Source organism: Thalassophryne amazonica, chromosome 15, assembly GCF_902500255.1.
Source record: "Thalassophryne amazonica chromosome 15, fThaAma1.1, whole genome shotgun sequence".
Taxonomy (NCBI): Eukaryota; Metazoa; Chordata; class Actinopteri; order Batrachoidiformes; family Batrachoididae; genus Thalassophryne; species Thalassophryne amazonica.
In genome coordinates this window covers 23,436,931-23,464,852 of record NC_047117.1, presented here as the reverse complement: position 1 = coordinate 23,464,852, position 27,922 = coordinate 23,436,931, and the positions used below count along the sequence as shown (strand labels likewise).

Sequence of the window (27,922 nt, the reverse complement as noted above, 5' to 3'; positions counted from 1 at the left end):
TGTAAAGACAGGTGTTGTGTGGGCCACTGAAGAGAAGGTACTGCTGGCCCACCACCACCAGAGGGCGCCCTGTCTGGAGTGTGGGCTCCAGGCACCAGAGGGCGCTGCCGCCTCACAGGAGCAGCCAGGGTGACAGCTGTCACCCATCACCTGAGACGAGACAGCTGATATCAATCAACAGGGAGGTATATCAGCAGGACGGCATCTCCACCTCATTGCCGAGATATCGCTCTACCAAGGAGGTAACGTATCCAGCCAAACAGATCATCTTTTGACCATTAAATACTTTTTGCCTTTACACAGAAAGAGAAAAGACAGCAGGAGACTGTATTTTGGATAAGTACTCACATTCCTGCACTCACCTGTATTTTCCTGACAAGAGGTGGAGGTGGTGTTTCCACCCTGTGTGTTGCTGGGTGCAGCCGCACCCACACCTGACTGTTTCTGTTCCTTGCCAGCAGTACCGGATCCGACGAGCGGAGGCAGTGGCCACCTGGGGTTCGGGACTTGGCGGCTCCAGTATCCCCGGGGTTCGGTGGCAGAGGAAATCGGGTGGTTCCGGTTCGACTCGGACAGACGTCTCCTATCGTCGAGCCTGCCCACACGACACCTTTGGAATTCGGTTACTGCTGTATTTGTAATCTGTTGTGTTGTTGTATGAATTCACAACAGTAAAACTTTGTGATTTGACTTTCTCCATTGTCCGTTCATTTGCGCCCCCTGTTGTGGGTCCGTGTTCCTACACTTTCCCAACAGGATATCTCGGCCAACGTCATGGATCCCGAGGGGCGTCAACCGGCTGTTGAACGGCCAATGGAAGAACAGGACGCGCAGGCGTCCGCAGGAGGGGTAATCGGTGAGTTGCAGCGGATCCTCACCGCTTTCACGACTCGGTTAGATTTAATGACCGAGCAGAATGTCCTCCTGAACCGCAGGGTGGAGGCTCTCGCCGCGCAGGTGGAAGCGCCCTCCGGGCGCCGCTGCGGCTCTCCCTCCCGTAGACCCTGTGCGTAACATTGACGTTCCACTGGTCGTTCAACGACCCCTCCCACCTTCCCCGGAAGCTTATATAAGCCCCCCAGAGCTGTACGGAGGCTGTGTGGAGACGTGCGCGGATTTCCTTATGCAGTGTTCGCTTGTCTTTGCACAGCGTCCAGTTATGTACGCGACTGATGCTAGCAAGGTAGCTTATGTAATAAACCTGCTTCGCGGCGAGGCACGCGCTTGGGCTACAGCGCTCTGGGAGCAAAATTCACGGCTCCTTCAGACATATGATGGGTTTGTGAGGGAGTTCAGAGCCATGTTCGATCACCCCAATAGAGGAGAAACCGCTTCAACTGTGCTACTGTCGATGAGACAGGGGCGTCGGAGCGCAGCTGCCTATGCAGTCGACTTCCGCATCGCGGCTGCGAGGTCCGGCTGGAATAGCGCTGCCCTCCGCGCCGCCTTTGTAAACGGACTGTCATTGGTTCTAACGGAGCACCTGGTGGCTAAGGACGAACCGCGGGATTTAGATGGGCTCATCAATCTTGTCATACGGTTAGACAACCGGTTAGAAGAACGTCGGCGGGAACGAGACGAAGGGCGTGGCCGGGCACGCGCCGTCCCTCTCCCTTCCGGTTCCGACCGCGCTCCGCCTTCCCCACGCTCCACGGCCCCTGTGCTCCGTGGGGCCACAGCTCCCCCTGCTGATGAAGCTATGGACACGAGTAGGGCAACATTTAGGGCACCAGACGCACAGAGGAGACGGGCCCACGGAGCATGTTTTGTTTGTGGTGCAATAGAGCACCATGTGAGAGACTGCCCCGAGCGGTTAAAACTCCAACGCCCGCCCCTAGAGACTGGGCTAGGGGTGGGCCGAGACATTCACGTGGGACACACCCACATTGCCACACGACTCCCAGTCACGATCCTTTATGAGGACTCAACCCTGAAGGCCCCAGCACTGGTGGACACGGGCTCTGAGGGGAATCTGTTGGACAGCAGATGGGCCAGGGAGATAGGGCTCCCTCTGGTGGCGCTTACCTCGCCTGTACAGGTTCGGGCACTAGATGGCTCCCTACTCCCTCCGATCACGCATAAGACACCACCTGTAACTCTGGTGGTGTCAGGAAATCACCGGGAGGTGATCGAGTTTTTTGTGACTCAGGCCACCTCCCGTGTGGTTTTAGGATTTCCCTGGATGTTGAAGCACAATCCCCGGATTGATTGGCCGTCCGGGGTAGTGGTTCAGTGGAGCGAGACCCGCCATCGGGTGTGTGTAGGTTCCTCGGTTCCTCCCGGCTCCCGAGCTAAGGAGGAGGTCAGAGTCCCGCCCAATCTGGGGACGGTGCCGGTGGAGTACCACGACCTTGTCAACGTGTTCAGCAAGGATCTGGCTCTCACTCTTCCCCCCCACCGTCCGTATGATTGTGCCATTGATTTGGTTCCGGGCAGTGAGTTCCCGTCCAGTAGGCTGTACAACCTCTCACGGCCTGAGCGCGAATCAATGGAGACCTACATCCGGGACTCGTTAGCTGCCGGGTTGATCCGGAATTCCACCTCCCCGATGGGCGCAGGTTTCTTTTTTGTGGGCAAAAAAGATGGCGGACTTCGTCCATGCATTGATTATAGGGGGTTGAACGAGATCACGGTTCGCAACCGATACCCGTTGCCCCTGTTGGATTCAGTGTTCACACCCCTGCATGGAGCCCAGATTTTCACCAAGCTCGATCTTAGAAATGCGTACCACCTGGTTCGGATCCGGAAGGGAGACGAGTGGAAGACGGCATTTAACACCCCCTTAGGTCACTTCGAGTACCTGGTCATGCCGTTCGGTCTCACAAACGCTCCCGCGACTTTCCAAGCGTTGGTTAACGATGTCTTGCGGGATTTCCTGCACCGGTTCGTCTTCGTATATCTAGACGATATACTCATCTTTTCTCCGGACCCTGAGACCCATGTCCAGCATGTACGTCAGGTCCTGCAGCGGTTGTTGGAGAACCGGCTGTTTGTGAAGGGCGAGAAGTGTGAGTTCCACCGCACGTCTTTGTCCTTCTTGGGGTTCATTATCTCCTCCAACTCCGTCGCTCCTGATCCGGCCAAGGTTGCGGCGGTGAGAGACTGGCCCCAACCCACAAGCCGTAGGAAGTTGCAACAGTTCCTAGGCTTTGCTAATTTCTACAGAAGGTTCATTAAGGGCTACAGTCAGGTAGTTAGCCCCCTGACAGCCCTGACCTCTCCAAAAGTCCCCTTCACCTGGTCGGATCGTTGCGAAGCCGCGTTCAAGGAGTTGAAACGGCGCTTCTCGTCTGCACCTGTTCTGGTGCAGCCCGATCCTAGTCGCCAGTTAGTGGTTGAAGTGGACGCCTCGGACTCAGGGATAGGAGCCGTGCTGTCCCAGAGCGGGAAGACCGATAAGGTCCTTCACCCGTGTGCCTATTTTTCCCGCAGGTTGACCCCAGCCGAACGGAACTATGACGTCGGCAATCGAGAGCTCCTTGCGGTGAAAGAGGCTCTTGAGGAGTGGAGACATCTGTTGGAGGGAACGTCCGTGCCATTCACGGTTTTCACTGACCACCGGAACCTGGAGTATATCAGGACCGCCAAGCGGCTGAATCCCAGGCAAGCCCGCTGGTCACTGTTCTTCGGCCGTTTTGACTTCCGGATCACCTACCGTCCCGGGACCAAAAATCAAAGATCGGATGCCTTGTCCCGGGTACATGAAGATGAGGTCAAAACGGAGTCGTCGGATCCCCCGGATCCCATCATCCCGGAGTCCGCTATCATGGCCGCCCTCACCTGGGACGTGGAGAAGACCGTCCGGGAGGCCCTGACACGAGACCCAGACCCCGGAACCGGACCGAAGAACAAACTCTACGTCCCACCAGAAGCCAGGGCTGCAGTTCTGGACTTCTGTCACGGTTCTAAGCTCTCCTGTCATCCTGGGGTGCGAAGAACCGTGGCAGTCGTCCGGCAGCGCTTCTGGTGGGCGTCCCTGGAGGCCGACGTCCGGGGTTACATCCAGGCCTGTACCACCTGCGCCAGGGGCAAGGCCGACCACCGCAAGACATCGGGTTTGCTACAGCCGCTGCCCGTGCCTCATCGCCCCTGGTCTCACATCGGCCTGGATTTTGTCACGGGCCTCCCGCCGTCCCAGGGAAACACCGTCATCCTCACGATAGTGGACCGATTCTCCAAGGCAGCCCACTTCGTGGCCCTCCCGAAGCTACCAACGGCCCAGGAGACAGCGGACCTCCTGGTCCACCACGTCGTCCGTCTACATGGGATACCATCAGACATTGTCTCCGATCGCGGCTACGGTCAGTCTCTCGTCCGGGTATCACCCCCAGACCAACGGGCAAGCAGAACGGGCCAACCAAGAGATGGAGCAGACCCTACGTTGTGTGACAGCCGCGCACCCGACGGTCTGGAGTACCCACCTGGCCTGGATCGAGTACGCCCACAACAGTCAAGTATCATCAGCCACCGGCCTCTCCCCTTTTGAGGTGTGTTTGGGGTATCAGCCCCCGTTGTTTCCGGTGGTCGAGGGAGAGGTCGATGTGCCCTCGGTCCAGGCCCACCTACGGAAGTGCCGTCGGGTGTGGCGTGCCGCCCGTTCTGCTTTGTTGAAGGCCCGGACGAGGGCGAAGAACCATGCAGACCGGCGGCGGACCCCGGCTCCTACGTATCGTCCTGGGCAGGAAGTGTGGTTGTCCACCAAGGACATTCCCCTACAAGTGGACTCCCCAAAACTACAGGAACGATACATTGGTCCGTTCAAAATTCTCAAGGTCATCAATCCCGCCGCAGTGAGGCTTCAGCTTCCGGCCTCACTGCGGATTCATCCAGTGTTCCATGTTTCCAGAATCAAACCTCATCACACCTCACCCCTCTGCACTCCGGGTCCGGCACCACCTCCTGCCCGGATCATCGACGGCGAGCCGGCTTGGACTGTACGCCGGCTCCTGGACGTCCGACGGATGGGCCGGGGTTTGCAGTATCTGGTGGACTGGGAAGGGTACGGCCCCGAAGAGCGCTCCTGGGTGAAGAGGAGCTTCATCCTGGACCCGGCCCTCCTGGCCGACTTCTACCGTCGCCACCCGGACAAGCCTGGTCGTGCGCCAGGAGGCGCCCGTTGAGGGGGGGGGTCCTGTTGTGTGGGCCACTGAAGAGGAGGTACTGCTGGCCCACCACCACCAGAGGGCGCCCTGTCTGGAGTGCGGGCTCCAGGCACCAGAGGGCGCTGCCGCCTCACAGGAGCAGCCAGGGTGACAGCTGTCACCCATCACCTGAGACGAGACAGCTGATATCAATCAACAGGGAGGTATATCAGCAGGAAGGCATCTCCACCTCATTGCCGAGATATCGCTCTACCAAGGAGGTAACGTATCCAGCCAAACAGATCATCTTTTGACCATTAAATACTTTTTGCCTTTACACAGAAAGAGAAAAGACAGCAGGAGACTGTATTTTGGATAAGTACTCACATTCCTGCACTCACCTGTATTTTCCTGACAAGAGGTGGAGGTGGTGTTTCCACCCTGTGTGTTGCTGGGTGCAGCCGCACCCACACCTGACTGTTTCTGTTCCTTGCCAGCAGTACCGGATCCGACGAGCGGAGGCAGTGGCCACCTGGGGTTCGGGACTTGGCGGCTCCAGTATCCCCGGGGTTCGGTGGCAGAGGAAATCGGGTGGTTCCGGTTCGACTCGGACAGACGTCTCCTATCGTCGAGCCTGCCCACACGACACCTTTGGAATTCGGTTACTGCTGTATTTGTAATCTGTTGTGTTGTTGTGTGAATTCACAACAGTAAAACTTTGTGATTTGACTTTCTCCATTGTCCGTTCATTTGCGCCCCCTGTTGTGGGTCCGTGTTCCTACACTTTCTCAACAACAGGATTGTGTTATCTGTAGCCAAACGATCGGTAAATAACAGATCCCTTCTCTGTCGGCCTCTGACTGACTGAGTCGCACCTACTTCAAATGTCATCAATCCAGCATCTACTAACCCATCCAGCAGGTGGCAGACATGCCTATGGGATATTTCTATAAAAAAAACAAAGCTGTTAATTTTTTTTTTTCTTATCGCCAAAGTTCACCAAATGCAAGAGGTTTTGTGCCCATTATAAACCATGTTATTTTGGCGAGTTAGTTAGTTAGCAAGTAAAAAGAATATCATTTATTGTTTTGTTTTTATTTATTTATTTATCTATTGTCTATTTACTCACTGGAGGGTACAGCCAAGGCTTTTCCAAAGCCTAGGAACAAACTTGAAGAGATATCCCTGTCCATCTGTCTGCCTGTCTAAGCATAGGAATATTTAAAATAGATGTGAACAGACACGGTGCACAAGTAAACAATGTAAAACAGTCTGCTGATAGTGAGGCTGACTTACACTTGCTTACTGTACTGTGTTGAATCATTGCATGCACTTTGCCCTGTTTGACTCCAGATTTGCCGAAGGTTGAACGGTATCAGATTCACCAGCTGTAAAAGTGCCAAAGACCGGACATCCATGTCTGTCACATTAGAGCAGTGTTCTCTGCTACGTGACGAACACCAGCTCAGCAAGGATTTCTTCATCCGGGCTCTGGACTGTATGCGGAGGTAAGGCAGAAAAAAATGAATTAAAGAAATTTGCAACTATTTAAAAAAAATGATATGGGTGCACGTTATTGTTCTAGTCGAGACCCATATATTTTGCAATTAAAGTTCATCCAGAAACACAATTTCTTACTTCAACCTCAAGCACGTACAGTGCATCTGGAAGTATACACAGCACCTTATTACTGGATAAAAAAAAATTTTTCTTCAAAATTCTACACACAATACCCCATAATAACAATGTGAAAAAAGTTTTTTTGAGATTTTTGCACATTTATTAAAAATAACAAAAATTAAGAAGTCACGTGTATATAAGTACTCACAGCTTATGCTATGAAGCTCAAACTTGAGCTCAGGTGCATCCTGTTTCCACTGATCATCCTTGAGATTGGAGTCTACCTGGGGTAAATTCAGTTGATTGGACATGATTTGGAAAGACACACACACCTGTCTAATACCTCCTTCACATATAACATGATTGAAGCCGACTGGCGCATGAAGGAGGAATTACATGCCACTCAGCTGTGGTTGAGGGTTCTGGGGTCCCTTATACTTCTGGGACCAAGCATGAAGTCAGAGAAACTGTTTGTAGACCTCTAAGACAGGATTGTCTCGAGGTACAAATTTGGGGAAGGGTACAGAAACATTTCTGCTGCTTTGAAGGTCCCCATAAGCACAGTGGCCTCCATCATCCGTAAATGGAAGAAGTTTGGATCCACCACGACTCTTCCTAGAGTTGGCCACCTGTCAAAACTGAGCGATTGGGGGAGAAGGGCCTTAGTCAGGGAGGTGACCAAGAACTCAGTGGTCACTCTGTCAGAGCTCCAGTATTCCTCTGTGGAGAGAGGAGAACCTTCTAGAATGACAAACATCTCTGCAACAATCCACCAATCAGGCCTGTATGGTAGAGTGGCCAGACGGAAGCCACTCCTTAGTAAAAGGCACATCCAAAGCCTGTGCTCACCTGGAGTTTGACAAAAGGCACCTGAATGACTCTCAGACCATGAGAAACAAAATTCTCTGGTCTAAAGACAAAGATATAACTCTTCGGCATGAATGCCAGGCATCATGTTTGGAGGAAACCAGGCACCATCCCAGTGAAGCATGGTGGTGGCAGCATGTTGTGGGGAGCGACAGGGGGAAAGAAGAATGCAAGCAATGTACAGACACATCCTGGATGAAAACCTGCTCCAGAGTGCTCTTGACCTCAGACTGGGGCGACGGTTCATCTTTCAGCAAGGCAATGACCCTAAACACACAGACATGATATCAAAGGAGTGGCTTCAGGACAACTCTGTGAATGTCCTTGAATGGTCCAGCCAGAGCCCAGACCTGAATCCGATTGAACATCTCTGGAGAGATCTGAAAATGGCTGTGCACTGATGCTCCCCATCCAACCTCATGGAGCTTGAGAGGTGCTGCAAAGAGGAATGAGCAAAACTGCCCAAAGATAGGTACACCAAGCTTGTGTCATCATATTCAAGAAGACTTGAGGCTGTAATTGCTGCCAAAGGTGCATCAACAAAGTCTTGAACAAAGAAGGTGAATGATAATGTAAATGTGATTTCTTAGTTTTTTATTTTTAATAAATTTGCAAAAAAATCCAAGAAAACTTTTTTTCATGTTGTCCTCATGGCGTGCTGTGAGTAGAAATTTGAGGGGAAAAAAAGAATTTACTTCCTGTTGGAATAAGGCTGTAACATAACAAAATGTGTAAAACGTGACGCATGGTGAATACTTTCTGGTTGCACTGTAATTCAGATGATTAGTCCTGACATTTTACCATATCCTCCTGACATGTAAATTACTGCCTCTGCAAAGGAGGTCAAAGAAATTTTGTTTACAGGTGGCCAAAGAAAGAAATGCAAAAAATACTTTTTTTAAAAATCAGTTTATAACTGCCCTTGAAATTAATCACACATTTACAAGAAAAAAATCTTGGAATATACAGTACTGCCAACACATTTGTGTTCCCTTGAACTTTTTTAATGACTTTAAAAAATTATAATAATTCAGGCTTCTTGATATTATAGTTTCTAAAAGCAAGACACCCCTGACAACTGTAAAGGAGTTATAGGATGTGATTGGAGAAGTCTGTTGTATGTATCACCAGTTAAAGCTTCATAGCAGAGTGAAGCAGAGAAACACTTTCTTCTAAAGAAGAGATTAAAGTTCAAGAGTTTGCCAGAAGACAAGCCTAGAGTCAAGCCTAGAAGTGATCTGTCTTCTTGAAAATCCTTCTTTAATTCACTCAGAGAACTTTGAGTTTCTAATCTCAGATAATATCCAAGTTTTTTTTCTTGCAGATGTATGACTTTTTTTTTTTTTTTTGCTTTGCAAATTTATGATTTTATAATCTCAGACAATATCCTGTTTTTTTCTTGCGCTTTTATAACTCTTCTCCTCACAAATGTGACTTTCTAATCTCAGAGAATATTTTGAGATTTTTTTTTTCTTGCAAACGTATGTCTGTTTCCCCTCACAAATTTCTGATTTTATAATCTTTGAGATTGAGTTTTTCTCACAAATTACTGATTTTTAGAATCTCAGAAGATTGTTTTTTGTTCTTGAGAATTTATGACTTTAAATCATTTTTTCATACATTTATGAGTATAAACTCAAATTCATAAACTCAGAAATTCAGTTGTCGTCATCGTCGTCTCCCCAGAACATTACCACATATCTGTGAATTACTGTGATGCAGGAAGTGTTTTGTTTTTTAGCTAAAACAAAATTCAGTCATGTTTTGATGATCGCAGTACTTCAAACCAAATTAAATGCTTGTCCAGACACCATAAAGGGCAAGTGTGATTGGATTCGGTTGACGGGATCATTCATGGTAACGACTGAGCAGTAGTACTGCATTCATGCTATAAACACAAAAAGCAATGATGTGCACCTGCAACATGTCATGCACCAACACCACAAACATCAAAGATTTTTTTTTTTTTACATCTTTTCCTCCCAGCTATTCATCATCATGTGTCATCACGTCAATCTCACGCATGTATTCACAAACTTGTGCATGTTGTCATCAGGAAGACGCTTGCTGTAGGTTTTTGTGTCTGCACTGTCAGACTGCTGTCTGTGTTAATGAGCTGCACAGACCAGCTGAGGGCAGTTGTGTCAGACCACAAAACTGGCACAATGAAGCTTATTATATACACTCAACAAAAATATAAACGCAACACTTTTGGTTTTGCTCCCATTTTGTATGAGATGAACTCAAAGATCTAAAACTTTTTCCACATACACAATATCACCATTTCCCTCAAATATTGTTCACAAACCAGTCTAAATCTGTGATAGTGAGCACTTCTCCTTTGCTGAGATAATCCATCCCACCTCACAGGTGTGCCATATCAAGATGCTGATTAGACACTATGATTAGTGCACAGGTGTGCCTTAGACTGCCCACAATAAAAGGCCACTCTGAAAGGTGCAGTTTTGTTTTATTGGGGGGGGATACCAGTCAGTATCTGGTGTGACCACCATTTGCCTCATGCAGTGCAACACATCTCCTTCGCATAGAGTTGATCAGGTTGTCAATTGTGGCCTGTGGAATGTTGGTCCACTCCTCTTCAATGGCTGTGTGAAGTTACTGGATATTGGCAGGAACTGGTACACGCTGTCGTATACGCCGGTCCAGAGCATCCCAAACATGCTCAAGGGGTGACATGTCCGGTGAGTATGCCGGCCATGCAAGAACTGGGACATTTTCAGCTTCCAAGAATTGTGTACAGATCCTTGCAACATGGGGCCGTGCATTATCCTGCTGCAACATGAGGTGATGTTCTTGGATGTATGGCACAACAATGGACCTCAGGATCTCATCACGGTATCTCTGTGCATTCAAAATGCCATCAATAAAATGCACCTGTGTTCTTCGTCACCTTCGACACCTGCCCATACCATAACTCCACCGCCACCATGGGCCACTCGATCCACAACATTGACATCAGAAAACCGCTCACCCACACGATGTCACACCAGCTGTCTGCCATCTGCCCTGAACAGTGTGAACCGGGATTCATCCATTAAGAGAACACCTCTCCAATGTGCCAAATGCCAGCGAATGTGAGCATTTGCCCACTCAAGTCGGTTACGACGACGAACTGGAGTCAGGTCGAGACTCCGATGAGGATGACGAGCATGCAGATGAGCTTCCCTGAGACGGTTTCTGACAGTTTGTGCAGAAATTCTTTGGTTATGCAAACCGATTGTTTCAGCAGGTGTCCAAGTGGCTGGTCTCAGACGATCTTGGAGGTGAACATGCTGGATGTGGAGGTCCTGGGCTGGTGTGGTTACACGTGGTCTGCGGTTGTGACGCTGGTTGGACGTACTGCCAAATTCTCTGAAACGCCTTTGGAGACGGCTTATGGTAGAGAAATGAACATTCAATACACGAGCAACAGCTCTGGTTGACATTCCTGCTGTCAGCATTCCAATTGCACGCTCCCTCAAATCTTGCGACATCTGTGGCATTGTGCTGTGTGATAAAACTGCACCTTTCAGAGTGGCCTTTTATTGTGGACAGTCTAAGGCACACCTGTGCACTAATCATGGTGTCTAATCAGCATCTTGATATGGCACACCTGTGAGGTGGGATGGATTATCTCAGCAAAGGAGAAGTGCTCACTATCACAGATTTAGACTGGTTTGTGAACAATATTTGAGGGAAATGGTGATATTGTGTATGTGGAAAAAGTTTTAGATCTTTGAGTTCATCTCATACAAAATGGGAGCAAAACCAAAAGTGTTGCGTTTATATTTTTGTTGAGTATATTAAAATTAGTTTATAATCATTTGAACTGCCCATAATGTGCCTCTGAAACCGAGTAGCTCAGTCATAAAAAGTTTACAGAAACTCAAGATACTGGTAGACTTGATAATGAGCTGATGAAATAGGCAAAAAAAACCAACAACAAACAAAAATATCTACCTCTGCTAAGTTCTAAAATACAGCATCTTACACTCATCCACAGAAATGTTTGTCTGCAGGATATTAACAGAAGTCATGAACAGATTTCAGTGAAATTTGGTGGAAAGGTCGACCATGCCTGAAGGAAGAGTTGAGTGTGTACGCCTCCACCAAGGCCATGTTTCAATGAATCACTTATTTTGGACAGTGACACACAGCTTTTGTCATTTCAGTCTTCTTCAGAATTACTGGCAACCCAGTATTTTAAGTACATATTTTAAAATATGTCCACAAGTAAATGCAGAGAAACCAATTTTGTGATGAAAAAAAAAACTTTTTTTTCAAATGTTCAAAAATTTGGAAGAGAAACAGAAGGAAATGCTTTCATGAACTGAAATGAAAAAAAAATGGATGCAAAAATCCTTTGACTTTACAGTGAATCATCACTTTTACTTTTCTTTTGAAAAGTCAGGGGATGGATACATGAACATTGTCATCAATCCTCAAGAAATACAAACAGTATGGTAAATCTGCCTGGAGTAGGCAGTTCCCAAAAACTGAGTGATTGTGCAAGGAGACTAGTGAGGGAAGCCATCAAGGCACCAGCTTCTGCTCCTGTGATTGGAGAAATTACACACAGTGTTACAGCTTTGTGTTAAAGTGGGACAGAGAAGGAGTCACAGCTTGGCAGAACTCAGCAAAGGAACCTGGGAGGAGTCTGCCACCAAACAGACTGGTAAACATAAACTTGACCCCAAAGATTGACATTTGGCAAATTTAATCTTGCCGGGGGAATTCCGGAACCCGCCACCATATGTGTGCCAAATTTGGGAGACAATGGGGTGAAACTCTAAATTTTGACCTTTGACCCCAGTGACATTGACCTTTGCCAAAGCAAACCCTTTAAATGCAACTCTGGGCTTCACCTTCATCCACATACCAAATTTGATGTAAATCACGCCAATGATCTGGAAGAGGAGGGGACCAATTAGACAAATGTTTCTGAACTTACTGTATGAGTCCCACAACATGGTAAATAGGTGATTTAATCCAGCCCCTTTACACCCTGCGCCCTGGTTTACACTGATATTTTCTGCTCCAGAAATAACTTTGCTGATGGACTGGCAAGATAGGGCCCAACAAAATGTGAAGATGTAGTGTTACTGTTGAAGTCATCATTCTTAGAGTGTGAATGCAACCCAGGGGAGCAACCTGTGGCTCATTCATTACTTGAAGAGTAAGGGGTTTAGTTCCTGTTGACAAACAAGGATTACCTTGAGGAATAAAACGGAGGCGTAGGATATATATATATATATATATATATATATATATATATATATATATATATATATATATATATATATATATATATATATATATATATATTTTTTTTTTTTTATTTATTTTTTTTTTGCAAAAATCTCAAAAAACTTTTTTCCATGTTATCATTATGGGTTGTTGCATGTAAAAGTTTTAGGGGGAAAAAAAATATCATTAAGTTTGGAATAAGGCTGTAGCATAACAAAATGTGGAAAAAGTGAAGTGCTGTGAGTAATTTAAGGATGCACTGTATCTGTTCCTCTCATGCCAGCACCTCAGATCCTGCTCTGCATGGTACATGATGCCATTTCAGATGATATTCCAGTGGAAATCTCACATTCTTTTTGCATGAAGCTAAAGTGCTGTTTTCTACCTAAATAAACAATAGATAAATAAACCCAGCTATTTACTTCTCTGCTGCTCCAGCATTTCATTTTGGAGACATGCTCGTTGTACAACACCCAGGCACCTTCAGCATTGAATAAATGTAAATAAAGCCTCCTGCAGTGTAGAGTGCAGAAAGTCAGGTCCATAAGTATTTGGACAGGGATGCGGTTTTTGTAATATTGCCTGTGCACATCACCACAGTAGAGTTGAAATGAAGTGCTTCATCTATAGACTTTCAGATTTCATTCGAGGTTGAAAAAATATCACACTGACCATATGTGTACAGTCCCTCCAGAGACTCTAGAGCCATAAGTAATTGGACAAATTAAATATAATTATTTTTAAAACAAATCGTCACTTGTACACCGTATTTTCTTGAAATAAGTCAGGGGGATGGATACATGAACATTTTCAAGTCACTGAATATGTATCGGACTTCATTTACATCAGGGGTGGGCATCTTGTTCCAGAAAGGGCCAAGAGGGTGCAGCTTTTCTTTGCAGCCACTGACTCCACCAGGTGATTTCACTGATTATCACTTTGAGCAGATGGAATCAGTTAATCAGTGAAATCACCTGGTGGAATCAGTGGCTGCAAAGAAAACCTGCACCCTTTTGGCCCTTTCTGGAACAAGTTGCCCACCCCGATTTACATCAACCTTTACGTAGTACAAACAGTATGATAACTGTCAGGAGGAGGCAGTTCTCAAAAACTGTCTGTAAAGGAGGAGATTTGTGAAGGAAGCCACCAAGGCACGCATTGTAAGTCAGGAGTCACATGCTCTTTGTGTGCATGATTGAGGGATGTGTGCACAGTTCCGCATTTTTATGTTGCATCACTGATTATACAGCTTCAGGCAGGATTGGAACAGAGAAGGATTTTCTCGAAAAGCTGAGAAATCTCCGCTCCAGTTTGCCAGAAGGCACATGGGAGAATCAAAATTAACAATGATCTGTCTTTTTTAAAGAAAATCCTTCTCTGTTCCCCTCCATCCTGAAGATATTTAACAGTTGATGCAACAGGGAAAAAATGCACTCTGCATAGTTTCTCTAATTACAGCCACAGGATCTCCTTCCAAGTTGTTATGGGTGTCTTGGTGGTTTCCCTCACTGGCAGTTTTTTTTTTTTTTTAATTTACCACACAGTACCACATTATTTGTGTTGTAAGACGTATCCAGGTCAGGTCTGGGAGCATGCGCTGGTGCCTCAACACTGAGACACGAACAAACTTTGAGTTAAATTAACACTGAGTTTTACAATGTATCATACTGTCTGCATTTCTTAATGATTGAGGTAAATGAATTCCAAGACACATTTAGTAACTTTGAAATGTTCATGTATCCATCCCCTGGTTGTAAAGTGATCATTTGTATTGAAAAATAGATTCTAATCAGTCAGTGCGGCCATCGTGTCATTGTGGTTATGTTGCAGTGGCGACACAAAGACTCACAGGTCTCTGTCTCGATCTTTGTTTTTCCTCTGTTCTTCACTCACTGGAACCTCAACAGTCAGAATTTTTGATAATGGTTCTGATCTGTCACAAAATATGAATCAAGTAAAATATAGAAAGAAAAACACTATTGAAAATCAAACTTTAAAAGCTCATTCTTTGTCGAGATATGCGTTAAGCTTTAGCTGTTCGGTTTACAGTATTTATATAACGACATAGTGGTATTAAAAAGCTTTTATACATAAAGCTTTAATTTAATTTGCATCAGCCTGCATGAATCCTCTCTTCACCTGCTACCATGCATGTCACTGTGGCCGTTCACTTTCTGTGCACTTATTTTGCCTGCGGCTGCTTTTGCGCTGTGCTCGAATCGCTTTGTCTAAGTGGCTTTCTGACACCAGTGATTGTCCTGTGCCCTCAGTGTCTCTTGTATACTAACGCCACAGTGTTTTCTTGTTTCACTTTGATGCGGTTCCCTGCAGTCGGCTGACCCAGGGAGACGTTGGGCAGTGCGAGGACCCTGAGACCGGCACCATAACAGAGAACAAACCAGCATCACGACACTTTTACCCCATTGCCCTTCTGCTTGTTAGCTCCCACTTACTGGTTGTGTGGCTTATTTTAAGTCTTGTTTTTCTGCTTGCAAAATATCAATAAATTGCTGACAAAGTCCTCTATATTCACTTCTTTCCTGTGTTTGCTGATATTTCTGAGTGGTGGTGATACAGACAGAGGTTACCGGACAGAGGTGTTTGCCGATGCTGATATCTTTGCAGGATAGTGAAGGTCCAAGACTTTAGGGTTCTGGTGCTTCCTGCCCTACTATGGGCTCATAAGAAATGGATGCTAACCAGTGACCTAAGGGGATGACTGAATGTGTGGTAACAGGTCTCTTTGGACGATCCTTGGCACTGGGATGACTTTGTGTCAAAAAAAATTGTTCAGATGAGGCAGCACGGTGGATTAGTGGTTAACACTGTTACCTCACAGCAAGAAGGTCATGGGATCACTTTCCACCTGGGGCCTTTCTGTGTGCAGTTTGCATGTTCTCCCAGTGTTTGAGTGGGTTCCCTCCAGGTGCTCCGGCTTCATCCCACAACCAAAGTCATACAGGTTAGATGAATTAGGAACTTTAAATTGACAGTAGTTGTAGGTTTGTGTGCGTGGGTGTGAATGTGTTTGTCGATATGTGACCCTGTGATAGACTGACATCCTGTCCAGGGTGTACCTGTTAGTGGGGCCCCCTGATCCTGGGTGCTCTGTTGTTTGGAGCATTAGCACCTGGTAGGCCTTTCCCTTAGCAAATTGGTCCCTGGTGAGGAAACGAACAAAGAGTGACTCAAAAATACCCTTCATGATTGAGATAAAGAAGGATAGAGTCACCTGACCCAAATCAGGGAAACCTCCGGGGTTGTGGTGGAGGGGGCGGGGGGCTCACAGGGAATGCCTGATTGCCAGATCAGGTGTGCTGTGGACAGAGACAAGTGTTCACATGAATTTGCAAAGTAATTACATGGCTTTGTAGGATTCTTAGGTCAGGTCAATGGTTCTGCGCACCGCTACATCCACCAGATGACAGGCCCACAAATATGTCCAGGATGACAACCACATGGGCAGACCATCAGCCCTTCTCCACCTCACAAAAGTAATTCATCTGCCACAACAAGGTGTTATGGCACTAAGAAAGCCTTTAAATTAACTGACCCACTACCAGGCCTACCTAGCACGTAATCTTAAGTTTCTCCCTTCGTGCATCATTTAACGTGAGAGTGACCTGCTTTTAACCGGAATGAGTGAGTCTTCCCTATCTGTTGACGGGGAAGTTCACCTAACATGTATTTCTTTGGAAGTGGGAAGAAGCTGGATCACCCAGAGGGAGCCGACACAAACACGTGACAAACATGCAAACTCCACACAGAAAGGACCAGGTGGGAGGTGATCCCATGACCTTCTTGCTGTGAGGCAACAGTGCTAACCACTACACCATCCACTACTACATATTAATGCCCTCAGTTGCCTTCATAACATCCCTCCATTCATAAAAAGGAAAAGAAAAGGACAGGTGCTCTTTTTTTTTCTTTGTTTTCATTTTCACACCACCTGTTGCATATTATACCCTTATCTATTTTAGTGGACCACAACACAAATGTCTACTACTGAAATAAATCAAACATTTGCCTCTACTATTAAAGAGATCACTACACAAGTGTACAAACTGAAAAGCAGATGGATTAACAAGATTGAGTAACTTCCCCAACAGGCAATACATCAGCTAACGTTATGTTTTCCAGCCTCATGCTGCACAAACAGAATGCTGTGGAACTAGTGCCCATCTGAACAGCCAAGACAAGTCCCAAAGCTTCCTTCTCAGTAGTTGAAGCCTTCTAATGTTTATTTAGCTTTTTTGAGAACTATGCCACTGGTCTTGTTCACTTTCATATTCTTAAAGGAGTACTGCCCCCAAGCCAATGTCACATGCATACACAGCAAGCTTGACAGGTGTATCAAAATTAGACGTGTACTCTACAGGCTCACACACCACAATGGCTTTCACCCCATCAAAATCACATTCACATGTCTCCATTGACAAAAATTTCATATTTTTCACCAAAAGTTTGTCACTAACTCTGTAACCACTGCAAAATTAGGAACAAACCACCTCTACAATCATACATACCCAACACTCTTATAGGCTCTCATCTATTCCTTTGTACTGGAAGATTAAGAATCATCTCCACTTTGACAAGCTAGTGGGCACCACCTTTCCTTGCCCAACCTCTCAGTTAGATGTTCAGTGTGCTCCCCCCAGGAGTCACTGCACACAACCACATCACCAATGTAGGTGACTACTGAGCTCAACTCATATGTTATGGTGTTCATCATTCACTGAAAAGTATTGGGAGTATTTTTCATGCCAAATGGAATAAGATTACACACAAAGGCCGTTAGCCATCACAAAAGCTGAAATACAACCCCAATTCCAATGAATTTTGCAAATCCTCTTCAACCTATATTCAATTGAATACACCACAAAGACAAGATATTCAATGTTCAAACTGATAAACTTTATTGTTTTTGTGCAAATATTTGCTCATTTTGAAATGGATGCCTGCAACACGTTTCAAAAAAGCTGGGACAGTGGTATGTTTACCACTGTGTTATATTACCTTTCCTTCTAACAACACTCAATAAGCGTTTGGGAACTGAGGACACTAATTGTTGAAGCTTTGTAGGTGGAATTCTTTCCCATTCTTGCTTGATGTACGACTTCAGTTGTTCAATAGTCCGGGGTCTCTGTTGTCGTATTTTGTGCTTCATAATGCGCCACACATTTTCAATGGGTGACAGGTCTGGACTGCAGGCAGGCCAGTTTAGTACCCGCACTCTTTTACTACAAAGCCACGCTGTTGTAACACGTGCAGAATGTGGCTTGGCATTGTCTTGCTGAAATAAGCAGGGATGTCCCTGAAAAAGACGTTGCTTGGATGGCAGCATGTGTTGCTCCAAATCCTGGATGTACCTTTCAGCATTGATGGTGCCATCACAGATGTGTAAGTTGCCCATGCCATGGACACTAACACACCCCTATGCCATCACAGATGCTGGATTTTTAACTTTGAACTGGTAACCATCTGGATGGTATTTTTCTCTTTGTCTGGAGGACACAACATCCATGATTTCCAAAAACAATTTGAAATGTGGACTCATCAGACCACAGTATACTTTTCCACGTTGCGTCTGTCCATTTCAAATGTGCTTGGACCCAGAGAAGGCGGCGGCATTTCTGGATGTTGTTGATGTATGGCTTTCGCTTTGCATGGTAGAGTTTTAACTTGTACTTGTAGATGATTGTGTTAACTGACAATGGTTTTCTGAAGTGTTCCTGAGCCCACGTGATAAGATCCTTTACACAATGATGTCGGTTTTTAATGCAGTGCTGCCTGAGGGATTGAAGGTCACGGGCATTCAGTGTTGGTTTTCGGCCTTGCCGCTTATGTGTAGAAAGTTCTCCAGATTCTCTGAATCTTCTGATTATATTATGGACTGTAGATGATGGAATCCCTAAATTCCTTGCAGTTGAACATTGAGAAACATTGTTCTTAAACTGTTGGAGTATTTTTTCATGCAGTTATTCACAAAGTGGTGATCCTCGCCCCATCTTTGCTTGTGAACGGCTGAGCCTTTTGGGGATGCTCCTTTTATACTCAATCATGACACTCACCTGTTTCCAATTAGATGTTCTTTGAGCATTCATCAACTTTCCTAGTCTTTTATTGCCCCATCCCAACTTTTTTGAAATGTGTCACATGCATCCATTTCAAAATTAGCAAATATTTGCACAAAAACAACAGTCCATCAGTTTGAACATTAAATATCTTATCTTTGTGGTGCATTCAATTGAATATAGGCTGAAGAGGATTTGCAAATCATTGTATTCTGTTTTTATTTACATTTTACACAATGTCCCAACTTCATTGGAATTGGGGTTGTATCTTTGGTCTGCAGGGTCAGAGGCACCTACCAATAACCCTTCAATAAATCCAGCTTTGTCACCACCTCTGCTCTGTTAATCCTGTCTATGCAGTTTTCCAATCTAGGAATGGGGAAACCATCAATCTGATTCATTTTCTGTAGTCAATACAAAGTCTGGATGTGTTATTGGGTTGTGGGACAGGAAACACAAGAGAACTAAATTCACTCTGCCCATGTTCTCTCAGTCCCATATCCGACATGTTAAACCACTCTTCTCTTAAACACTGTAGGGGTGTTGCTTGATTGGAGTTGCACTTCCTATATCCTCATCATGGACAGCTCTTGATGTGTGCCCTGGAATATCTTGGAAAAGAGAAGCAAATGCAACTGTCAGAGCTTTAACTCACTCTGAAGTTCAGCTTGTAAATGCATAACTTCGGCATCAAGTGATTCAGAGCCTCAGAATTCTTTAAATGGAACCTTTACAGTCTCAACATCTTCACTAACCTCTTTCTACATGTGACTAATTACAGCACAAGCTGCAGCAAGCCCACATGCACCATCCTGGCACCATGTCAACATGGCACAATATGGTCTTTCTCCTTTTCTCTGGAGTGCTAATCACATAATTTTTGTCCCCTACCCTTTTGAAAACCATGTAGGGATCACAAAAGGATGCAGTAAGACCATGTGGTTGTTGTGGTGCCAAAGTAAGAACTTGATCTCTAACTACAAAATGGAAGGAAAACACCCTGCTGTTTTCCTCCAGAAGAATTTCTACATTATCTTCTGCCCTCTCACAGTTTGGTTGTCAAGGCAACGCCAGACATTATGCACATACTGACAGAAACTGATACAAACTCATCTCATCTGCACACATGACAACGCACGCCCCCTTCCCTTGCCTCCTCTGTGCCCGTGCCACACTCTCCCAAGCTCGCGGCTGCACAGGAGACACTTCTGCTACCCCCTCCCCCCCGGCCATTCACATTGCCTCAATTTGGATGACAGACTGTCTTAAAATTTTGCGTACATAAACAATCAAATATATATGTATGGGTGTTCTAATTCTGATGTGTGTACGTTCAACTTGTAATAATTGTGGATTAATTGTACTTTTGTCTGAGGTGATTGGGTGGGAAGAAATTTCATTGCACTTGTTGTAAGGACAATAAATTTATCTAAACATCAAAACATCTAAATAAACATTATTCAACAAGACTTGATCTGTTATGGAACCTGGTTAAGATTCTTCCTGTCAACCTGATATGCTGACCACAAACGATCTTTAAACTCAAATACATACTGCCGCATAGTTGTTCCTGGACCATGATGAAGTAACTGTTCCTTAAAGAACATTAATGGACCCTCTAACCTCTTGGTCGAACACCAGTTCAAAAGGGGTGAATCCTGTAGACTCGTTCACGGTCTCTCATGGCAAAAGCCAAAAATGGAAGAGCAATTGTTGGGAAGGTGTCGTAGCACGGACCCACAACAGGGGGCGCAAATGAACGGACAATGAATAAGCCAAAAAGGTAACAATTTAATGTTGTGATAATACACAACGAAACGTACAGTAATTTGCACAGTTAATGTAACTCCAGGTGACGTGTGGGCAGGCTCGAACATAGGAGACCCCCGACGAGAGAGAAGCCGCGTCCCACACGGCTTCCACCACCAATGGTCTGAAGAACACCGGAGCCGCCAAATCCCGAATCCCCAGGTGGCCTCTGTCTTCGGCTGTCGACCCTGGTACTGCTGGCAGAAAGCAGAAATATGATGAGTGAGTGTGAGTCCGCACACTCAGTAATTCTCAGTCCGAACACAGTTAGGAGGGAGCACCTCCACCTCCAAATCACACACACTCGTGCAGCTCCTGGTCAACCACTTATCTGAGATGGGGTGTGAGGCGAAGCCGTCGCTGTCACACCAAACGCCAATCCTCTAGATAAGGCAACACTCCAGGAAAACGGCTGCAATAGAAGTTCAAGTTATTACACACACAGTGTTAGTCAGCAGAGAAATTACCTTGGTAATGGTAGTCGATTTCTCGGCGGGGAGGTGGAGTTGCAGTCCAGCTTTTATGGTGGTGATGATGAACGAGTGACAGCTGGTGCAGAGGATGAGTGACAGCTGTCACTTCTTCTGGGTCTGGCGCCCTCTCGTGCTTGGAGCCCGCACTCCAAGCAGGGCGCCCTCTGGTGGTGGTGGGCCAGCAGTACCTCCTCTTCAGCGGCCCACACAACAGGACCCCCCCCTCAACGGGCGCCTCCTGGCGTCCGACCAGGCTTGTCCGGATGTCTTGCGTAGAACTCGGCCAGGAGGGCCGGGTCCAGGATGAAGCTCCTCTTCACCCAGGAGCGTTCTTCAGGTCCATACACCTCCCAGTCCACCAGATATTGGAAACCCCGGCCCTTACGACGGACGTCCAGGAGCCTGCGGACTGTCCAGGCAGGCTCCCCGTCAATGAGCCGGGCAGGAGGCAGCGTAGGTCCCGGAGTACAGAGGTGCGAGGTGTGGTGTGGTTTGAGACGGGAAACATGAAAGACAGGGTGAATCCGCAGTGAAGCCGGGAGTTGAAGCTTCACTGCGGCCGGGTTGATGAACTTGAGGATTTTGAAAGGTCCAATGAATCTGTCTTTCAGCTTTGGGGAATCGACACACAAAGGGATGTCCTTGGTTGAGAGCCACACCTGGTATGTGGGGGCCGGGGAATGCCGGCGGTCCGCATGGGCCTTGGCCCTCGTCCGGGCCTTTAACAGGGCAGAGCGGGCGGCCCGCCACACCCGGCGGCACCTCCTGAGGTGGGCCTGGACCGAGGGCACACCGACCTCTCCCTCCACCAGCGGGAACAATGGGGGCTGGTACCCCAAACATGCCTCAAAAGGGGAGAGGCCGGTAGCAGACGAAACTTGGCTGTTGTGGGCACACTCGATCCAGGCCAGATGGTGACTCCAGGCCGCCGGATGCGCGGAGGTGACACATCGAAGGGCCTGCTCCAGCTCCTGGTTAGCCCGCTCTGCCTGGCCGTTTGTCTGGGGGTGGTACCCGGACGAGAGACTCACGGTGGCCCCCAGCTCCTTGCAGAAACTCTTCCACACCTGTGAAGAGAACTGGGGACCATGATCTGAAACAATGTCCGATGGTATCCCATGCAGCCGCATGACGTGGTGGACCAGGAGGTCTGCCGTCTCCTGGGCCGTCGGGAGCTTCGGGAGGGCCACGAAGTGGGCCGCCTTGGTGAACCGGTCCACTATCGTGAGAATCACGGTGTTGCCCTGGGACGGCGGGAGGCCCGTGATGAAGTCCAGGCCGATGTGAGACCAGGGGCGATGAGGTACTGGCAGGGGTTGGAGGAGTCCCGTTGTCCTCAGATGATCTGCCTTGCCCCTGGCACAGATGGTACAGGCCTGGACATAGTCCCGGACGTCGGTTTCCAGGGACGCCCACTAGAAGCGCTGCTGGACTACTGCCACGGTCTTACGCACTCCGGGATGACAAGGGAGCTTGGACCCGTGACAGAAGTCCAATACGGCAGCTGTTGCCTCTGGTGGGAGGTACAGTCTGTTCTTGGGGCCAGTCCCCGGGTCCGGGCTCCTTGTCAGGGCCTCCCGGACGGTCTTCTCCACGTCCCAGGTGGGGGTGGCCACGACAGTGGACTCGGGGATGATGGTCTCAGTGGGGTTCGACAGCCCCGCTTTGGCTTCTTCTTCATGCACCCGGGACAATGCATCTGATTTTTGGTCCCGGGGCGGTACGTGATCTGGAAGTCAAAGCGTCCAAAGAACAGAGACCAGCGGGCTTGCCTGGGATTCAGCCGCTTGACGGTCCGGATGTACTCCAGGTTCCGATGGTCCGTGAAAACCGTGAAGGGCAACGATGCCCCCTCCAGCAGGTGTCTCCACTCTTCAAGAGCCTCCTTCACCACAAGAAGTTCCCGATTGCCGACGTCATAGTTCCATTCAGCTGGGGTCAACCTGCGGGAATAAAAGGCACAAGGATGGAGAACTTTATCAGCCTCCACGCTCTGGGACAGCACGGCTCCTATCCCTGAGTCAGAGGCGTCCACTTCTACTATGTACTGGCGATCAGGATCAGGCTGCACCAGAACTGGTGCAGTCAAGAACCGGCGTTTCAACTCCTGGAACGCGGCTTCGCACCGATCCGACCAGGCGAAGGGGACCTTGGTGGAGGTCAGGGCAGTCAGGGGGCTAACTACCTGACTGTAACCTTTAATGAACCTCCTGTAGAAATTTGCAAAGCCTAGGAACTGCTGTAGTTTCCTGCGGCTTGTTGGTTGGGGCCAATCTCTCACCGCCGCAACCTTAGCCGGATCAGGGGCGACGGAGTTGGAGGAGATGATGAACCCCAGGAAGGACAAAGAAGTGCGGTGGAACTCGCACTTCTCGCCCTTCACAAACAGCCGGTTCTCCAACAACCGCTGTAGGACCTGACGTACATGTTGAACATGGGTCTCAGGGTCCGGGGAAAAGATGAGTATATCGTCCAGATATACGAAGATGAACCGATGCAGGAAGTCCCGCAAGACGTCATTTACCAAAGCTTGGAACGTCGCGGGGGCGTTAGTGAGGCCGAACGGAATGACCAGGTACTCAAAATGACCTAACGGGGTGTTGAATGCCGTCTTCCATTCGTCTCCCTTCCGGATCCGAACCAGGTGGTACGCGTTTCTAAGATCCAATTTAGTGAAAATTTGGGCTCCATGCAGGGGCGTGAACACTGAATCCAACAGAGGTAACGGGTATCGGTTGCGAACCGTGATCTCGTTCAGCCCTCTGTAATCAATGCATGGACGGAGTCCGCTGTCTTTTTTACCCACAAAAAAGAAACCAGCACCCATCGGGGAGGTGGAGTTCCGGATCAGCCCGGCAGCTAAGGAGTCCCGGATGTAGGTCTCCATTGATTCGCGTTCCGGACGTGAGAGGTTGTACAACCTACTGGACAGGTACTCAGCGCCCGGGACCAAATCGATGGCACAATCATACGGTCAGTGCGGGGGAAGAGTGAGCGCCAGATCTTTGCTGAAAACGTCAGCAAGATCATGGTACTCCTTTGGCCCCGCCGATAGATTGGGGGGAACTTTGACCTCCTCATTAGCCGTAGTGCCGGGAGGAACCGAGGATCCTAAACACTCCCGGTGGCAGGTTTCGCTCCACTGCGTCACAACCCCGGACGGCCAATCTATCCGGGGATTGTGCTTCACCATCCATGGAAAGCCCAAAATCACTCGGGAGGTAGATGGTGTTACATGGAACACTATCTCCTCCCTGTGATTCCCAGACACAACCAAAGTCACTGGTTGTGTCTGATGTGTGATTAATGGAAGCAGGGTGCTGCTCGCACCTGCAATGGTGCCGGCAGAGCCACCAGAGGGAGCCCTACTTCCTTTACCCATCTGCTGTCCAGCAGATTCCCTTCAGACCCCGTGTCTACCAGTGCTGGGGCGTGAAGGGTTAAATCCCCACAAAGGATTGTTACTGGGATTCGTGCAGATTTGCGGGGTTTTCCCGCGTGTGTGTTATGGCCCACCCTTAGCCCAGTTTCTAAGGACGGGCGTTGTAGTTTGACCGTTTAGGGCAGTCCTTCTGCATGTGCTCGCAAGAGCCGCAGACAAAACACTCCCCGCGGGCCAGCCTCCTTTGTCTGACATTTGTTTTTACTTTGGCCCTGCTCGTGTCCATAGCCTCCTCAGCAGGGGGAGCTGTAGCCACACGGAGCTCTCTGGCAGTGAAGCATGGGGACGACGTCACCTTGTCAGAACCGGAAGGGGGAGGGACGGCTCGTGCCCGGTCACGCCCCCCGGCCTGCTCCCGACGATGCTCGTTTAAACGGTTGTCTAAGCGTATAACTAAATCGACAAGCCCGTCAAAATCCCACGGTTCCTCCTTAGCCAGTAGGTGCTCCTTAAGGACCGGGGACAGTCCATTTACAAAGGCGGCGCGGAGCGCAACGTTATTCCAGCCGGACCTCGCTGCCGCGATGCGGAAGTCGACTGCATACTCGGCTGCGCTACGGCGCCCCTGTCTCATCGATAGCAGCACGTTCGAAGCGGTCTCGCCTCTGTTGGGATGATCAAACACTTGTTTGAACTCCCGTACAAACCCAGTATAAGACGTTAGGAGCCGTGAATTCTGCTCCCAAAGCGCCGTAGCCCAGGCGCGTGCCTCTCCTCGAAGCAGATTAATAACATAAGCCACCCGGCTAGCGTCTGATGCGTACATGACAGGGCGCTGTGAAAAGATGAGCGAACACTGCATGAGGAAGTCTGCGCACATCTCGACACAGCCCCCGTATGGTTCCGGAGGGCTTATGTATGCTTCAGGGGACGGTGGGGGGGTTCGTTGAACGACCAGTGGAACGTCTGATACAGGCCCAGGACCAGCCAGAGGAGTGGCTGCAGCAGCGCCCTGATCGCGCGCTTCCACCCTGGCGGTGAGAGCCTCCACCCTCCGATTAAGGAGGACATTCTGCTCAGTCACTAAATCTAACCGAGCCGTGAAGGCAGTTAAGATCTGCTGCAGCTCACTCAACACGCCTCCCGCTGACGCCTGCGCTCCTGGCTCTTCCATTGGCCGTTCAAGCTCGGGTTGACGCCCCTCGGGATCCATGACGATGGCCGAGAAATCCTGTTGGGAAGGTGTCGTAGCACGGACCCACAACAGGGGGTGCAAATGAACGGACAATGAATAAGCCAAAAAGGTAACAATTTAATGTTGTGATAATACACAACGAAACGTACAGTAATTTGCACAGTTAATGTAACTCCAGGTGACGTGTGGGCAGGCTCGAACATAGGAGACCCCCGACGAGAGAGAAGCCGCATCCCACATGGCTTCCACCACCAACGGTCTGAAGAACACCGGAGCCGCCAAGTCCCGAATCCCCAGGTGGCCTCTGTCTTCGGCTGTCGACCCTGGTACTGCTGGCAGAAAGCAGAAATATGATGAGTGAGTGTGAGTCCGCACACTCAGTAATTCTCAGTCCGAACACAGTTAGGAGGGAGCACCTCCACCTCCAAATCACACACACCTGTGCAGCTCCTGGTCAACCACTTATCTGAGATGGGGTGTGAGGCGAAGCCGTCGCTGTCACACCAAACGCCAATCCTCTAGATAAGGCAACACTCCAGGAAAACGGCTGCAATAGAAGTTCAAGTTATTACACACACAGTGTTAGTCAGCAGAGAAATTACCTTGGTAATGGTAGTCGATTTCTCGGCGGGGAGGTGGAGTTGCAGTCCGGCTTTTATGGTGGTGATGATGAACGAGTGACAGCTGGTGCAGAGGATGAGTGACAGCTGTCACTTCTTCTGGGTCTGGCGCCCTCTCGTGCTTGGAGCCCGCACTCCAAGCAGGGCGCCCTCTGGTGGTGGTGGGCCAGCAGTACCTCCTCTTCAGCGGCCCACACAACAGCAATATCCCAGTCACCAGGAAACTGACTGTTGTCAGTCTTCAATATGGATGTTAAAGTCTGATGAGCACGTTCAACAGCTCCTTTAGACTGAGGGTGATAAGCTGATGAAGCTTCTTGTGAAATATCAAACTCTCGCATTACACGTTGGAAAGCGCTATACAGAAAAATTTGTTCCCATGCTTCACTTGTTTTGGCAAGCCAAACTGAGAGAAACGCCTAAGGGCACCTCAGTGATCATTTTGGCTTAAACATTTCTCAGTGTGAAAGTTTCATGGAAACAAGTAGTACCTCTCAAGCTCCATCAGGTTGGATGGGGAGTGTTGGTGCACAACCATTTTAAGATCTCTTGAGAGATGTTCAATCAGATTCAGGTCTGGACTGTGACTTGGCCACTCGAGGACATTCACAGAGTTGTCCTGAAGCCACTCCTTTGATATCTTGGCTGTGTGCTTAGGGTCATTGTCCTGCTGAAAGATGAACCACTGCCCCAGTCTGAGGTCAAGAGCGTTCTGGAGCAGGTTTTCATCCAGGATGTCTCTGTACATTGCTGCATTCATCTTTCCCTCAATCCTGACTAGTCTCCCAGTTCCTGCTGATGAAAAACATCTTCACAGCATGATATTTTTTTTCAATGATCACCAAGTGATCATTGAAATCACCTGGTGGAGTGGGCGGTTGCAAAAAAAACCCCTGCACCCTCTCGACCCTTTCTGGAATGAGTTGAAGAGCCCTGGTATATAGGGACTAGGGTTAGATTCCAGGTCTGTGTTACACACTACCTGCATCATTGGACAAGAAGATTAATTAGCATTGTCTCAGTCCACTCCAGTGGATTCGTAGACTCTTGTACACATCAAGGAACACCATCTGGTGATAAGTCTCAGGGCCTGTCCAGGACTTACTTCTACTTCTTCCGACTTGTATTTCTTCAGGTAGTCTGCCCAAATGAACCCCCAGAAATGACTGAAGTTAGGCATGGTAGATCCAGAAGAACCTTTAGTATAACCGCCACTTTTGTTCATACAAGTCAGAGATAGATACAAGAACATAAATAAATAAAATGTTTCAAACATTTTATGCCATCATGCAATTGTGATAAGCATTTTGTACAAAAGCAGCATCCACTAAAGGCTGAGTCTTTCAGGAGCAAAGATGCATAGAAGCTGTCCAGTTTTTCAACAAACTATGATATTGATATAAGCCTGAGACCAATGGGCGTAATGTAAGACGTACTTATCCCTCAAGTTCAACACTTTGACCACACACATACATTTCTGATGGTCAAGTCCAGGAGGTCATTAAAATCTTCAATCTTAGTCTTGATCCAGGACAATCGCAAACCCAGACACTC

General features: G+C 48.0%; 1 protein-coding gene across 1 annotated transcript in view; it reads left to right on the top strand.

Moving 5' to 3' along the window:
• The window catches only part of inpp4b (inositol polyphosphate-4-phosphatase type II B), a 468,720-nt gene extending 453,379 nt beyond the window's left edge, over positions 1-15,341 (top strand). The window contains exons 21-22 of the mRNA XM_034187536.1: positions 6,435-6,589; positions 15,147-15,341. Coding sequence (XP_034043427.1) covers positions 6,435-6,589; positions 15,147-15,321 — 330 coding nt within the window. The 3' untranslated portion in view covers positions 15,322-15,341. The remainder of the gene's footprint in view (positions 1-6,434; positions 6,590-15,146) is intronic.
• Positions 15,342-27,922: the final 12,581 nt, after the last annotated feature.